This window comes from Corvus cornix, chromosome 2, assembly GCF_000738735.6.
Source record: "Corvus cornix cornix isolate S_Up_H32 chromosome 2, ASM73873v5, whole genome shotgun sequence".
Taxonomy (NCBI): domain Eukaryota; kingdom Metazoa; phylum Chordata; class Aves; order Passeriformes; family Corvidae; genus Corvus; species Corvus cornix.
Window position 1 is genome coordinate 56,937,505 of NC_046333.1, and position 16,873 is coordinate 56,954,377.

At 38.0% G+C, this 16,873-nt stretch overlaps 1 protein-coding gene across 5 annotated transcripts in view; it reads right to left on the bottom strand.

Moving 5' to 3' along the window:
- CDK14 (cyclin dependent kinase 14) overlaps positions 1 to 16,873 on the bottom strand; it is a 319,768-nt gene that overhangs the window by 154,912 nt on the left and 147,983 nt on the right. For all 5 annotated transcript variants that reach the window (XM_010399183.3, XM_010399186.3, XM_010399187.4 and 2 more), the window contains 2 exons: positions 12,941 to 13,003; positions 45 to 168 (listed from right to left, as the gene is read on the bottom strand). In XM_010399183.3, coding sequence (XP_010397485.1) covers positions 45 to 168; positions 12,941 to 13,003 — 187 coding nt within the window. The remainder of the gene's footprint in view (positions 1 to 44; positions 169 to 12,940; positions 13,004 to 16,873) is intronic.

Consider the following 16,873-nt stretch of genomic DNA (forward strand, 5'->3'; position numbering starts at 1 on the left):
TTCCTACAACATTATAAGAGACTTGTAATTAACTGCTTGCCTACCAAAGTCTGCCAGCTTTAACTCCCCCGTGTCACTGATCAGAAGATTCTGTGGTTTCAGGTCCCTGTGCAAAATGTAACGCTGGTGGATGTAAGACAGTCCTCGCAGCAACTGAAATAAAAATAACTGAAAAAGAGGGGGACAAAAAATGACCTCTGTTAATATTTTGCATATAACCACAGGTGATTTCTTCACAATATGCAGGGTGCTTGCACATTGCGGTAACATTGTGTCAGAATTCCTCCCAAACTGGCTAACTCCCGCCCAAATTTAACACCATGAAATTTCCATCTGAAAAATACTTACTTTCCAAGGACTAAACCCAGCCTCCAAGCCCTACTATATCATAGATTCAATTTGCCTGCTTTAAAAAGAATGAGAGCAATACAACAATGTGCAGAAGGCTTGGTTTCTACCAAATTATAATTATATTCCATTTACCCACATGGCCTTAGAGATTAGGTGGTAGCCTGAAGACAGATGTGTATCTTCACTAATTATAGGAAACAACAGTACAGGGTGGATAGGGATGGGGAGATAAGGCTGGGGGATGGGACACTGAAGCTAAAACAAAGAAGAAATTAATAGTATAACAATAATGCCTGTGTACCCAAGGAAATCTGCAAGTACAATAGATGTTATCCTTCGAAGTTTATTTTAATGGGAGCTTCTTATGTATTTTTCATGAGGAAATAATAACTCTCACTGACCTAAAGATGACTTTTGAAACTTACTTGCAATAGTCTTTAAGGTAAATTTAGACAGAAACCTAACTCACCCTCTCCTGGTTTCTTAGAGTCCTTCCCTGAGCTCTATAAACACCCTTAAAACTAAGCATTACTATTGTGTATTTTGTAATTTACAATTATGAACAAAGAGCTGCATGAAGAAAATCTTTTGTCCTTCCCTTTTCATCTCCCCCATGCATCGTTCCCCCGCATCCTTTCAGACGCTTGCTGTGATAGGCTGTGTTAACCTTCACGGGTTTTGTCAGTACAAAGAGTGAATGAACTCCCAGGAGTTTTCTTTGCAGTTATGAAGAACCTATCCTAATGCAGAGACCCTTCCCATTGCCTGAAATATTTTAAGAAATACTTCAGTTTCTAAATGGGAACACAAAATTCCCTTCCAAAGCTAAACATGGAGGATTCAAGAGCAGATACGGACTTTGTGCCTCACAGCTCAGAGGACAGTGAAACGTGCTCTCTAGGAAGATGTGGAAACCACACCAAAGATTTGGGAAAAGTCAGGCAGACGAGAATTTCTAATTAACTTGCAACACAAGTATCCTATTTAGTGATTACTGAAGTGAAGAGACACTATAAAAAGGGTTACAAAATCTGATTATAGAAGAGCATAAAGGCTGACATGAAAGAAACAGAAATGTCATGTTACTGAAGTTGAAATGAATTTAATTGCATTTCATTTTTTCCCTGAGTGCAGACACAATACACTCTGTGTTTAGCTATTTAGCCAGGGCACAAAGAGCCATATCAATCACCTTCTTGCCAGGGTTGGGTCTAACAATGTGCTGAGGAAACCTAAGAGTAAAATACTGAAAAACAAAGAATAGCAGGAAAGTCATAAGTAACATGCACATTCCTTTTTGAATTGTGGTTAAAGTGGAATTCATGGTACATAAAAACTATTTTAATAAGAGCAAGAAGCAGAAATGGCTTTCATTACAGCCTGAAAATATCAATTAAATTCTATTAAATTACTTCAAAATAATGTATTTTTTAAAATAAAAAGACGGGCAAAATAACCAGTTTGCTAGGCTAAGTCAATGGCATTTAACTTCAAACATTGTTTTTAAATATGCAAAGAAATTTCAATTATCATGGTAGCTTACAGCACTGTAATCTTTGTAGTAACTCAAAATATATTTATTAAAGTCTTTCACTTGGCTTTAGTGGAAAGAGTCAAGTGATTTGACACGATGTGCTAAAAAAAATGCCCAACAACTTCACAGCTAAACAGAATAAACATCTGCTCCTGAGGACAGCTTTGGAATGTAGTTTTATTCCAAACTTGTAGACATGCTGTACTCATTAAGTACTTCCACAAAAGTTAATTAATTCACTCACACCTCCTTCGAGGAAGATGATGAACGAGAAGGGGGAAAGAAAACCTTTCTGAATTCATTACAGGGTATTTTGCTGCTTTCTCTTCTTCTCCTCCCCTTTGTTTCCCCAGCTTTCCTGGTGTTTTCATGAGTCTGGGTGAGTGTACAACTTTAAATTTCTGAATTCATTACAGGGTAAACTCAGATATTGTTTTGCTGATTTCTCTTCTTCTCTTCCCCTTTGTTTTTATTTGTCAATATTAAATGTGAAAAGATTTATGTGAACACAAGCCTAACATCTGGCAGCAAAGCATTCTGCAAACCACAGGCCCCTGTGTGATTGGTTGGGATGAGAAAACACCAAGGGAGGCCTCTCCATTTCCAGTGGTTCCCCACTCCACATAAAGAAAAGATGAATTTTAAAAAACTATTTCTGATTTCTCACAAAGCACTTCTGCCCTCTCACAGTCAAGTTCCCTCTCCTGATCTTGAGAAAAGCTTTCTCCAAGAAACTCGTTCCCTTTCCAGACTATCTGCATTACCTTCACAAGGACAAAAATGACTCCTAGGTGAGGTACCATCAATCCTTACCCATAAACCCACTCTGAAATCAACAAACCCCCTCTCATGGTCATCTCACTTGCTCCTTCCTCCACCTCACTCAATTCCAATCACCATGAAAGCTCAGCCTGGGGCTTTTGCAGGGGGTTTTGAACAAGCAGCTGAACTGCCTTTTTCCAAGGCTCCAGGATGGCAGCCCTGCAGACCAGAGGACAACTCTAAAAGGAGTCAATGGCAAATCCAATATGTATTTCAACAGGTTGGTTATGATGGTAAAAACAACACAGATTTGTAGCTCTTTAGCTTTTATGTTGGTAATTTTAATATTTGCATGGTCATACACAAGGCTGTATAGGTACTGAATAGCCTGCGATAAACAAACTAAGGCATTATTAAGTAAGAAATTGTATGTGTACAGTTTCTAGCTTATTAGTAAAAACAAAGGTTTTGGTAATAAAATAGGCTCACAAAATGTCAAAGGTCATTGTGGTGAGAGTTGAAAAAGACAGAAAACAGGACAGGGATTTGTCCCTAGAAGTCAGGTTTTCAGCAAAGCTTAACATTAGGAAGCTCAAGACTTTATGTTCAGACAAAAAACATAACACTTGTGGCTTCAACTCTTGCTTATTTATTATAGCCATTAAAAATTACCTTTTTTCCCCTGACTGTTACGCAGCTCTCACTTTAATGAGCAACATATTTTAATGAAGACTTTTCATTGTCAGTGAGAAAAATGCATGCAGGTCAAAGCTAACTCAGGGTTTATGGACTGTGATATTAAAAGAACATTAGCAGTACTTAAAACTTACAAGAGAAAGCCCTCAACTCCACAAAGGGGTTAGTACCTAAATAGTCCTCCAAGTGTAATGCTTGGATAGCCATTTGAACTATATGCAACATTTGACCAAATGCCTGTAGTAGTTATAAAATACTATGTTTTCTGAGAAACTTGTAGCTGTCTGGATGAACAGCCCAGCTTTCCTGGTGTTTTCATGAGTCTGGGTGAGTGTACAACCTCAAGCCTTACATGCAGGCATCCAATGGCTGCCTGGTGGCCCACGTGCTGCAGAATACTATCTGCTGGCCTCTGAACAAGCTTATAAGTTAGACACTGACACAAGCCATGCAAAACACATCTAAAGGGTGGGATTGAGAGCAGCTGACACTGTCTGACTTAGGTGCAGAAACCTCTTTCCAGCCTAACGATAAAGGGGAACACATGTACAAGTCACGTGTGTCAAGTACTCAGATGACTCCATACAGTTGCCCTCCATTCCCACAGATGGTAGAGAGTTTCTGGCAAAGGATACTGGGGTAAGTGAAAAGCAGAAATTCACAACGTGCCTGGGGAGATTCTCCAGAAAATGTACCATTTTCACACACTGAGGCACTGAGGACCCCAATGACAGAAAGGATGCTTGCCAAGAGGACAGAATAATGATGCCTGTGGGGGGCTTTTTTAAGTCTCCGTGATGGCACAAAGGGATTTCTAAACTATTTTCTGCGTTTCGCTCCCTTAATTCATGTTGTATTGTGGGAATAGGAGACTTGGCCCTAGATACAGAAGTAGAAAGCTACACAGAACTAGAAAGCTACAAAGAACTTAGTTTGCAGAAGATGCACAAAACTCTTGGTTCTGCTCTCTTGAAAGTGAAAGACTGCAAAAAAAGCTGAGATAATCTGGACAAGGAGATAACATTATTTCAGAAGAAAGCTGAAAGCAAGCCTGAATTAATGTGTCTTTCCTTTAGCAAGCTTGTACTGCTCTATTGGTTACTTTTGAAAAACAATACACAATACCACACAAGTTTTATTATCACCCATCACTGATTACACAAATGCTCCTGCTTGCTCTGTGTATCAAAGCACACTGTCTGGGTATCGCACAATCATCTGAATTCCCAAGTGTGTATTCAGCATCAATCAAATCGTATTCAGTTTTAATAGGCCATCAAATCTAAAAATACCAGAGGAAGAAACCAAACTTGGGACATCCCATCTCAAGCTTGCAACCAGTGAAGTTCTCCCTATCATCCAGAGGATAGTATAGGCTTATGTAAATTATTTGACTGTTTAAAAAGGCAAAAGGAGGTAATAAATCACTACAGTGCCATCTCACAGCCTTGGAAATAAAAGCAACCAAACACATTACTCAGTTCTGTTTGGGTTAACTAGACCCAAAGACTAGGGAGTTTTAGAACTACTTGTTTTAAAACATTAACATAAGAAAAAACTACCTGGTAATACGTACTATCACAGAAGCAATGAGAAATCTCCCTCTGTGACTTCTGCTAGCATGTCAAAAGCTCATCAAGCACAATCTTCTTTAATCACTCTTGGTTTGCTGTTCATTTCCATCTTTTCAACCAGGATAATAACCATGAGATAAAATCCAACTTTTCACTTCTAACTATGTCCTGGGGAAATACTGTCCTTTTTAGGTCATAGCTTTGTAGGCTCTGTTGCTTAAATTGTCAGAAGAAGAAGTTCCAGGAACAAAGCATTGACTGGAGACAAATTTGCATCCCTACGAATAAGTAAAATCTGAAAAAACCTATTAGCTGTTTGAATCTGCAGGATTTCCAGGATCATAATCAGTTTTATCTCACTAAAAGGCTTCTCCTATCTGACTTCCCTGGAATCAGCTGAGTTCTCTCCAAAAGAATTTTAAAATAATTCACTCTAAAATGCATTTATAAAGGCTTCTAACTTGCTCCTGCATTCCTTACACAAGTGTCTTACCAAAGGCAATGTCACACAGAAATACATATGATACAGCCACCAGCAATGTGCATCACAGCATTGCTTAAAACAATATATATACAGATTTTTTTCACTTATTTGCAGCAGAACTGCAAAGAAAAGAGATTGGAATGTGTTCATTTGCTAACTTCCATTCTCTTTGATGCCTTTTAATCATTTTTTGTCCCCTCTGGGTACTACTACAGTCATTTGCAATGAGGAAGGTGTGCTTAATTAACTGAGTATAAAGACAGTCCCTTATGATCAGTTATAGTCATCTGCTAATGTTCAGTAAGTGGAAGACTCAGGTTTTTTTCTTCTGAATGGCAAAAGTAAGAATAAATTCAGTATAATTGAATCTGCTTTTTTAACTTTCATCAACTCACTTCCATGATAAACTAGGTCAGAGTGGTAATTGTTGCCTCACTGATTTAAAAAATTTTAGTGTTCTCTTTCTCCCTACAATATATATGTTTTCTTGCCATATGTGAATCATGAAGATCATACAGACAATAAATTACAAGTGCACTTATGAAAGTGACATTCTTCTAGCATGAATTTTAACACACTAATGAAGATTCTGCATTAACTGTTCACAGTTGTGCATATTATCAAATCATTAAGTGACAAGACTGACATGAAGTAGAGTGAAATGCTGATGCCATATTTAATGCCTGATAACTAAAAAGTCTAATTTAAATAATCAATTCTCAATGCCATGTGTAAAAGACGACCTTAATTTGGCATAACATTATTCTGTCTGCTGCACACCTGCTTGTTCACTGAATGAGGAATGAAAAATAGCGACTTCTCAACCACGTTGAACAGCATTGCTTCTTACTTAACATATCTGCTGAAATACACTTTTAATTCAACTTCACATCGCCAGCATGACCAATTTTAGTGATTAGAAGTGAGATTTCAAAAGCATGACATTAGTTAGATTTGCTTCCAGTAACAACAGATAAAATTAAAAGGACCACCACGGCAGGTTTTCACCTCAGAGTTAAAGACTGTTTTCTGCAAATCCCAGTGAGTCAATGACATGAAAATTCATCACAGCTGGATCTATTTCCAGATTTTAACTGCCCACTTCCTGTGCACCTAAGTCTATGGCACTCAACCTCCTGGTGGGACACCTCTAGTTACAGACAGGTGCTCACAGGCCGCAGCTTTCCCCACATCATGTGACACGTATTTGTCACATAGGGATGCAGGACTGGCCGTGTATCCAATGTATGTCTCCCCACAGAAAAAGGGGGAACGAAAACCTCCTGTCCATGCTACAGATGTTGATACAATCACACAATGGAAAGAAAACAGAAACATGCTAGGGAAGCCTACATTGTTAACACAACTGCAACCTAAAACCCAAAGCATTTTTATCCTACTTTTCAGATACTATGCTTTTCTAACAAGCACATGGGTTTGTATCTTACTAATAATAAATGCAGCTACTGCTTAGCAAGAGCCAGTATGCAATGCTCTGCTACTGCCAAAGTTCAAGCAGCTTCACTTAAGTGCAGTAAGCCTCACATGGATAGGACACAGGAGCTGCCTAATCCTTGCATGTTCTGAATGCTTCCCACCCCTTTGTGCTTCAGATCATCCTAAACCTGTCATCAGTTCAGTGATAAATATTCATGCTTACAGAAGAAATCAGATGACAACTACCCTATGGCTTTGACTCAGATTATTAGTTTTCACATTAGTGATTAAACACCAAAATTACTCATCTGACAAAAACAGATTCAACTTTAAAAACTGCAACCATTAGTTAAGGACAATGTTCACAGTGCTGCAGTACGGAGAGGAATACATGAATACCATAAATGACTAAGTGCCAGAGATTTCAGATAATATCAGATAACAATCAGTGTATTTCAATATTTTCAATACAATGTGGTAGAGAACAGCATTAAATCCTTGGTTTAATAAATCCAATATTTTTATAATATCGGGGGTTTTTTTAACTGTATAGTTGCTACAAAGTTGACTGACCTCTTCTTGAGCATTCAGCACCGAAAAATGTTGCAGCATCCCATTATGTCTCACTAATATCTATTTCATTCCTTTTTAAATATTTTTTTAAAGTTTTAAGACAAACTAATTACATTTTTTTTGGTGAAACATAAGCATTTTTTACAGAGATTATTGGGCTACCCTAGGGAAACTTAGTACCCAAATTCCAATCCACATTTTTCCATATAGCCTGACTCAGTATTACAGTGATAAAACGCATTTTGAAAGGTTGTGGCAGGGGTAGGGCTTAGTTAGTTGAGGTTTTGCTTCAAAAATATCCACCCATTATGCACAAAAGACTGCTGTGCCCTGCTTCCTAGGAGAAAGGAAGGCTCAAAAGTGAGATGGGTAAGAGCTGAAGTCTTGAAAAGCTCCTGGGAGAAGGCTAAATATTCTTGTTCCCTGCATGCAAAGCTCAACAAGAGGGTCTGCCTGTTTCTTATCACTTTTTAGCCCTAGGAAGAAAAAAGGTGCCCAGGGAGAAGAACAAATCAGTGCAGCAATATTAGATAGAATAAGAACAAACTGGAAGTTCCTTCCCCCTCTGGTCACAGCAGACTACAGCAGGCTTCCAAGTTGCCTGAAGTGAGAGATTTTGAGAGTGATTAAGAGACAGGGACAGCTTTTCTCTGGTTGACAACCCATTGTCATTCAGGCTGGTGTTGCATGGATTAAGGAACAGTGGGTCAGAAGCAAGTGCCTTTTTATATTGCCAAAGATGGGTTTTTTTCTGTCAAATGCTCACACAAATCAATATTACCTCTAACACTGCAAGTAGAAGAAAAAAGGCAGAGAGAAAAAAAAATTCAGGATGCTTTTCTCAAAAGTCTACAGCTATCTCAAGGCTGCACCACTAATTAAGAAGCAAATCAGCTTTCATTAATAGATTTATTTTTAAGGCAGGGATGCAAACAAGCAATGCAGGCATGACAGATGCAAGTCTTTGCTCCACTTATTCTACCAGTAATAGGAGTTACAGTAAACAAACTCAACTAGAAAATAAATGCATCAAGGCATAAAGATGAATTTATGTGCATTACTGGGAATGTAATAACATGGAATAAAAGTTAAAATAAAGGTGATGCTTCAAAGATTTGAAGAAGCTAAGAACAGTTACATTTTCACAGGACATGCTGAAATGCACAAATAAAAAGATACTTAAAAATTAAATTATGAATTTACAAAATGAGAGCCATTTATGGACAGCTGCAAACAAAGGCTCAGGAGAACCAAGAAGGTAAGACAAAAGACTGGTGGAAATAGTTCTGTACCAGATGGAAAGGGACATAAATCAGAATGAAGATCATAACAAAAAAAAAAAAATCACTGGTAGGGTCAACTAGTTGCTCTGACCCATTAGAGTTCCTCCTGTAGGAAGCAATCCAGATGTTCCAGTTGAGCATGGACTATCTCTAAAGGCTGCAACAGCTGTAGGGAAGAATGCCAGGAGTATGGATTTCAGTCTGGGCCAGGAGGAACAGCATGGGGAGAGTCAGGAGCAAATCTTGTACCTCAGTTTGCCACAGCACATTTTGCATCTTGGCAAGTCCCACAGGACACACATATAAATCAATTCCTATTTCCAGTCATGGACAAGGCTGCAGCAGTAGCTTCCAGCAGAAACATAATTATATGTGGGGCCATGTATTTAAGATTTATTGCTTGGCTTCAGTTGTGGAAAAACTGAGAAAGACATCTCTAAAACCAGACGAGAGAAGATGAGGCCATGCCTACTACACAGGGACTTATTAACTGATTACCTTTCCTCTCAACATCTCTAACTATAACACCATACACAGTATATTAGTATACAGTTATAAATAAGTGGTAGGCATGCAAGTTTGTTAGCTACCAAAGGTGTAAATAATTGTGTATTTGTAGCTAATGTATTTTCCAGAATATATGGACTGAAATAACTGCTTTATGCCAATTTCCCTTCCAGCTGATGAAGATGTTTCAGGTACCTAACCACGTTTATGTCATCAGGATAACTGGTTTAACATTATCAGGGATAGGCATTTTTAAAACAACATCTCAGCTTCACACACAAATTCCTTGAAGGGAATTTAAAGCCTGATGTTATTTGTAAGACTTGTGCCTCCATCCATGAATTAGAAAATCCTGAAATCATTATGTGTCAATACATAAAATTATAAATACATACCAATAAAAATGCTAAACCTAATACTTTGGGAAGCAATATTGTTTTATTCGCCTAAGCATATTGTCCCCTGACTTCTACAACTGTCAGCTGAGACATTCTTCTTTATACTTCCACATCTTATAACATCCTGCTTAGTCTTTATCTAAAATAGTTAAGTGACAGCGAATAGCCTATTTAAAACCACAAAGAAAGGCAGTGTCAAACACAACACCTGAGGGCACAGCAATATGTGTGTCCATCAAAGTAATTTGGATTTTTATTCTATTTACAATTCTTCATTTAAAAGTAAGCCTGAGGGAACAAGCATTGTCTTTAGCTTGCAAATACGGAGAAAACTCAGAAATATAATTAGGCTGAAGATACTCTATAGAAACTAAGATGTAAGTAAATAATGTTTTTCCTTCTGCCTTCCTATAAAATACTGTTTTACAAGAACTACTGTACATATTCTTTGGAAAAAGAAAGATGTGTGATTATTTGGGTTTGTATTTATAATAACTGGCAACAAGCCAGAAAGGAATATCCATCAATAGGCAATACTTTCCTCAAGAACAAAATTAAATGGCAGGGGGTCTTTTGTCATACTGAGAGAGCATCAATGGCTTAATCCCACAGGTTAGCACCAGAGAGCCAAGACTAATTTATTGCTACTGGAATATAATTGCTCAACTGGAAGCTTTTTAAGTGGATTTAGGGATCACATAACCACTGATTCTGAACAAACACTGTCCAAAAGTCTGACTAAAAGTGAAATTACTGAAGAACCTCTAGAAAGGAGGGGCTGGCAGCAAGAGAAGGCTAATTAATATGGCTCAGCTCAACCCTTAGAAATCAGCTGTGGATCCAAACAGACAACTTTGTCCAGAAGCTAAAACCAAAACAGGTGGCAAAGTCTCAGATCCCCACGTGCATAATTCAACAAACTGAGTACAGCACAACAAAGCATTAAAATGAAATGGTTATGAAACAACCATCTTACATCCTCTGAAATAAAAGAGCAGAACAGGCTTTTGGTTTGGCATGCTGATGAAGGTCTGGGAATTTTTAGCATATGTGACTAGGTTTCTGTCCTCCCAGCTAAAGAAATCACTCTCTTGGGATATTTTTCACTCAGCTTTGAGAGCAGGTATTGCACTGAAAATCCCGAGCAGGCTGATTCACTCACTAAAATGGTAGGACCTCAAATTGTCATGCCTGGTTTTAATAATTACTGTGCAGTTAAGGCTAGCCTTTGCTGCCAGCCTGGCAAGAGAATCTACCAAATATATATAACTGATTTTCATCAATATTATTTAAGAGGAAAAAAAGTTAATTGTTCAACGGGATTGCTCATGTTTCATCTGTGGATTGAAGTTTCATCTGCTCCAACTTCCAATTTTTTTTCATACTCCTCTCCCCCCCCCCCCCCCCGCCCCATCCCTGCTGAGTTTACTTTTATAAATAATCCATTGGGACTTTAAAAAATTTGAACCAGCAGTACATCAGGATTCTATACTTAGCTACTCAAATAAATATTTCTAATGTGTCTATAAGCATCAAAAACGTTGCTAAGCACTGTTAGATGGTACAGATAGCCACAGGAATACATGCAGCAAAATCTAAAAGGGAAATGCTGCTGCTGCAGTTCCCTCTGAGGCTCCTGTTTTAAGAGACAGGTTTCTCAGAATTTGGAGGAATGATGATGCACTAGCAAGCCCAGCTATCTGTCTATATCCATCCTGCTCAAAGACAAGCTCACTGGGCCCTGATATGATGAAATAAAAGTACAGCTATGTGAATTATGGCACCTTTTTTAGCAGGGAACAATTACAGCCACATCAACTACTGCATATCAGAACTTGAGCTACACAGCACTGCAGCCTTGGAGTAAGACTTACAAATCTGAAGCAGCACAAAGAACTTTCAAAGCCAGTCTTCATTTAATCCAAAACTCAGAGAAATGAATGTAAAAGTATCCACACAGGGAAATGAAACACAGCCCCCTGGTTTTAACAAGCACATTCAACACCTGAAACTCTGCTTAGGAAACTGAGCAGTGAAGAATGCTCAGAAGTTTTAGGGGTTGAAAAGCAGGTCCTACCTCACCCCCTTTACTGCCACACTCACGGAGCCCTGTGAAGCTGGTAATGGGAGGAGACCCTGTCCATGCTAGTGAAATGTCTCAGTGACAGACATTACAGGGATACTATCTTGCAGCATACACACCATGTGTTTTCAAAAATAACTTTTGTTCTTTTTTTTTTTTTTTGCCAAATATATGCACTAAGAAGGAATTTTCCTTGGTTTTGCAGATGGCAGTAATTCTAATCTAAATTCGTATGTTGTAGATGCCACTTTTCATTCAAAGAACACAGAAAATTAATGAAGCTACATGATGTGCAACAATGATCAGCTACTGGAGAAGAAAAAAATACAGCCTCCTTTTAAAATAATTTTTTTTTTTTTTAACCAAACAGGCCTTCTGACTTTTCCAGAAAAGAGACAGAGTTTTCATGAACTTCTGCATTTCAGTAAGTTAAATACTGGAATAAAGTTCTCAGTATGACAAGTGAAGACTTAAACACTTCCAAAGTAGAACAACAATGGGAAAGATGTCAAAGTGCAAGACAAGTGTAACAAATATCATCTGAGTTATCTATACACACACGACACATTCTGCATGTCTCGTTGGCTTCCATTTGATGCTAAAATCATTTGGCTGACTTCCCAAATAGTAACTGGATCAAGTCTCTACTCATCTATCTTTCCATCAAATCCCTAATAAACTCTCTCTTTCTTGCGTGATGATTCTCAGTACCTACCTTAGAAGGAAAAAAATTTCCGAAGTGAGATCAGCTATAAAAATGCTGATCTGATCCACGCAAGCAAGCAAAAAGGTTAGGGAAGATTTTATATGTCCATATAAAAAGCAGTACAATTCAGCTAATACAATTAATTACACTTCCCTTAAACTTGGTGAACCCACACTGACTTACCTAACTGCAGATCTAGCACTGACAGCCTAAAGCATATTTACCCTGGGGTTTTAGGGCAGTATTGTCTTAAGAGCAAGTGTTCGAATGGAGGGGAGGGATTACCAACACTGTTAACAGCATTCACTAATATATTTTGGCTCTGAGTCAATTTTAAAAATTTCAGAAGTTCTGTTGTGGGTATGCTCAAATACTCAAATACTTGAATTTGTAATTAGTTTTAAAGAAAACAAATACTTAAAAATACAGTTCATATGCCAGTCATTTTCCCTTTAGCTAGCAATCAGTTTCTATGAAACAACTGGCATGACATTTTTTGCAAAGTTACTGCTACTGCATTTGCCTTGAATGTGTGCTCTTTTTGACTCTTACCTTCACATTCTCTGGATGAAGCCCTCCAGGGTGTTTGTCCATGTACTGACATAAATCAGTGTGCTAAAAGAAAGTCAGATGGAGAAAACTGTATTAATATCTGTATGACTGCAGCAGTAAATACTCCTCTACTTAGGAGTGGACAGAAAAATGGAAAATAAGATTTTTTTTTTCAGCCACACATGTGCAAACACACACACGTACGTTTACACTAATTTTATTTAACAGCTTTGATAACTGATATGAATATTTAACAAATGCAAATTAGTATTTTTTCTAACACCCTGCATTTGGTAGAATAATTACCTGAATTTTAATATAATTCTAAAACTTGTAAGTACAGTATCACCATCAACACCACAAAGATTATATCTAGACAGAGGACGAAGAACCTAAAGGGAGAATCTCACATTCAGCTCTCATTGTTCACATTAAAACATTGCCTTTTAAATATAATTTTATAGTGATTCTTGATTAAGATGGCGTAAAGGTTTAGAAAATAAAGCTGAAAGGCACTGCATATCAGAGTACTGAATGATACTTTCCAGCTCAAAAAGAAGCACATATTAAGGACATGTACAGCCATTAAATACAGATACTTTAGGAAAGAGCTTCATGGAAAATTCAAATCTAAGTTTTCACTTAATTTTCTATATTCACTTCATTCTCCTATATTTCCAGCAAAAATAGCAGAAAATCTCTTCAGAAAAAAAAAAAGAAGGCTTACAATGTATAGATGAGTGTTATTTTTAATATATAAATATTTATAGCTTTTACTATGGAAACACTTTTCTCTGAATTCTTCTCTTACATTTCTACACGTCAGCAGCATGGTTTCAGTCAAGTGGCATATTGCTTCTCTGATGTGCTTGCACAACTCAGCTTCTGGAATTATGTTCAAAATAAAAAAGCAAAAATATGCACTTGATTAACCAGCAAATACTCAGAGACAGACGCTGCCTTCCACATCTGGTTTCTGAACACATCTGGTAAAAATCACCCAACATTCCTTGAAAAGCTACTTGGCAATACCTGCCTCACATACACAACAGCCCAACTAAATACAGGGAGTTTTCAAAGTGAGAGTTTTGGACAAAAGTTGCCTTCCACATAGCAGAATGGTCTCTCTGAGCAACATTTCCCAAACCAGGAGGCATTCTTTAGTTCTCTTTTGCAGATTTATAGAGATACATCGGAGAGTTCACACCCAAGACACAAATTTTTTTCTAGCCACAATCATCTGAAAATCGCTTCTGAAATCACAAACTACAAAAACACACTGTGCATGTAGAATTAACATTGCAAAGACATAAGATGCACAGGATGATTAGGCTCTGCACTAGCAAAACTATTTTCAGGAATTCCTACATGGCTTCAAGAGAGTGAGAGCCCTGACTGCAGGAAATTGCTTGAATCCCAAAATGAACAGCATGTGTATCACAAGGGCAGAGGGCACACTCAAACAGGGAAACCACACTAAATACAACAAAACAGAGATTATTCCAAAATGCAAGATACAGCCAGAAACTCTTCAATTTATAGTTTACAAATTAGAATGCATTTACAGAGAAAATTTAAAGATAAATTTAAAATATTCTACCAGTGAATTGTTAGTATCAAAGAAGTGCATTTTGCATAAAGACTCTTAAGTTTAAAGACTTATTCCTCATTTCTGTAACATCTTTAGCCTTAATGTACATATTCCTCTTCCATTCTCCCAGTTAGTTTTCTGGGTCTGCATAAATAAACCATGCCACAAATGTACCAGTCACCCTTCAGTATGCATCACCACATTGTACATTTTTGTCTTGTTTACTGTATCAACACCAAGAAAACACACTTAAACAAGGTTGTTGGCTAACCTTGTCATTTGTTTTGATAAACTAACAGTACTAATCCCAGCACAAGAGTCTGCCTTAACATCAGCTGAAACACCATTACTACAAGTGATGTCTAGTGTCAAATAAGACATTTGTGGGAATCCACTCATTTTAATGTGTTATCTGTTATTGAAGAGAAATGTCAGTCTTTGAATAGTGCTAGCACCTGCAGTACTCAAGGGAAGTTTAAAAAAAAGCAGGACATTTCACTTTAGAAAGCCCATTAGGGTGGCCAGGGAAGCACTGTCCCATCCTCAGATGCAGCCATCGCAGCCCCTGAGCACGGCACTCTCCCTCGCGTGGGCTGGCTCAAGGAATGATCATTTCCCCCCAGCTCAGTCTTTCAGCCTTTGTGAGCGACAGATAACCTGGTAGGTGGGAAGTTCATTGCCTCCTTCGTCTTCTATTGATTTCTACAATTTGCAACTGGTCAGCTGACAGAAACCAGATCAGAGGAAGACAAACCCAGTGTTGCTTCTGAAGGCCCCTTCCTGAAGCCCCACCACACCAGCTGCGCAGTAACTGCATATTTTTATTCACCAAAAGCTTTTCATCCTATTCAGAGTCACAACACTAGGAATAGCAGTAAGTCATATTTTTTATTTCCAATATACTTGTAATAAATGGTAAAGATAACGACATTTTCTCATATTTCAGCTACCATTTGGATGCATTTTCTCCATACAGAAACATCAATGACAATGTGTTTGTGTTATCCATCATTATTCTTCCTAACCCGAGGAACTACAACTGGGAGCCTGATATAACCTTCTGCCATCAGTTTAACCATCAAAACCTTCAAAAACTGACTGAACACATCTACCTAAAATTCAATGTAAGCAGCAATTTCCTCAGAATCCTGGAAACCTTACAGAGTCAATTGTGCTGCAGTCTCTTGGCATTTTTTTCCTTACACACACACACTACAGACACAGAGGAATCTCTACCAAATCTTCATTCAGATGGGGAAGAGAAACTGAATGCCTGTTCTGTTCAAATCTTTCAACAGTTTGCTTTCATAAAACTGAGAGTCCTTCTCATGAAAAGTAACGAACATTATGGTAAGAACTGTGGAAGCAACCTAAAATGTTAGAGTACATTGCTCCCCACTTTAAAAAAAAAGAAGGTGGCAGCAAAGCAATGGCAGCATCAGCTGCTCCTCTTTTCCCAAGGTAGGGACTCAATGCACATTGAATTAAACATTAGTACAGCCAGGAAAACTGACAGTGCTGCAGAGACAGCTCTTTCTAAACCTGTTTTCCCTTTTGGCAGCCAAACTGTCTGCTCCAGTGCTTGTGTGCACAACTGACATTGAAGAAGACAACATGAATGCAAGTTTCAGGAAAGCATTAGAAAAGAAAACAAGAGAGCAAGTTGGATGAAAGCAGTTTTCTAATGGTATTCCATGAAATTTGTACCATATAGATGAATGGAGTCCTTTTCTTCATGTCGTATTTCAAGGTGGAAAATAACATGCTTTCCCAAGTGGAAGAGTGGCTGCAAATACAGTCTACCCATACTCTGACACTGAAATCTTTCCTGCAGTCACCACTCTGATCTAATAAAATACATACCCTGAAGGAAAACTCAAGATACAATTACATATTGGCAATAACATAAAACTGTACTGAAACAAGGATCAAACACAAGAAACAGACCAACCAATACACCTTTTACAGTCCATTCTGCACTGTCTCAGAGGATGAGGGCACCTCACAGGGAAGCAGTATACACCAGGAATGCAGTACAGAGACTTCCAAGTAATTGCACACATTCTGATCCCAAGTGGACCTGGCTAGACCAATTCTGCTTTGAGCTAGATTTTAACAGCTCTATCAGCCATACTGTTAATCCCCAACACACAAAAATCACCAAAGTAATACCATGCTGACAGAACATTTGATATTTTAGTTTAAGTTCAAAATCACATTAGTTCCTGCTCTTTACACTCCACCAGTTTACCCACGCCTATATGTACAAATATTTTATTAGCACTCCTCTGCTCATAATAGCTACACAAAAAACAATGAACAGAGATAAATCAAGTTTCTGT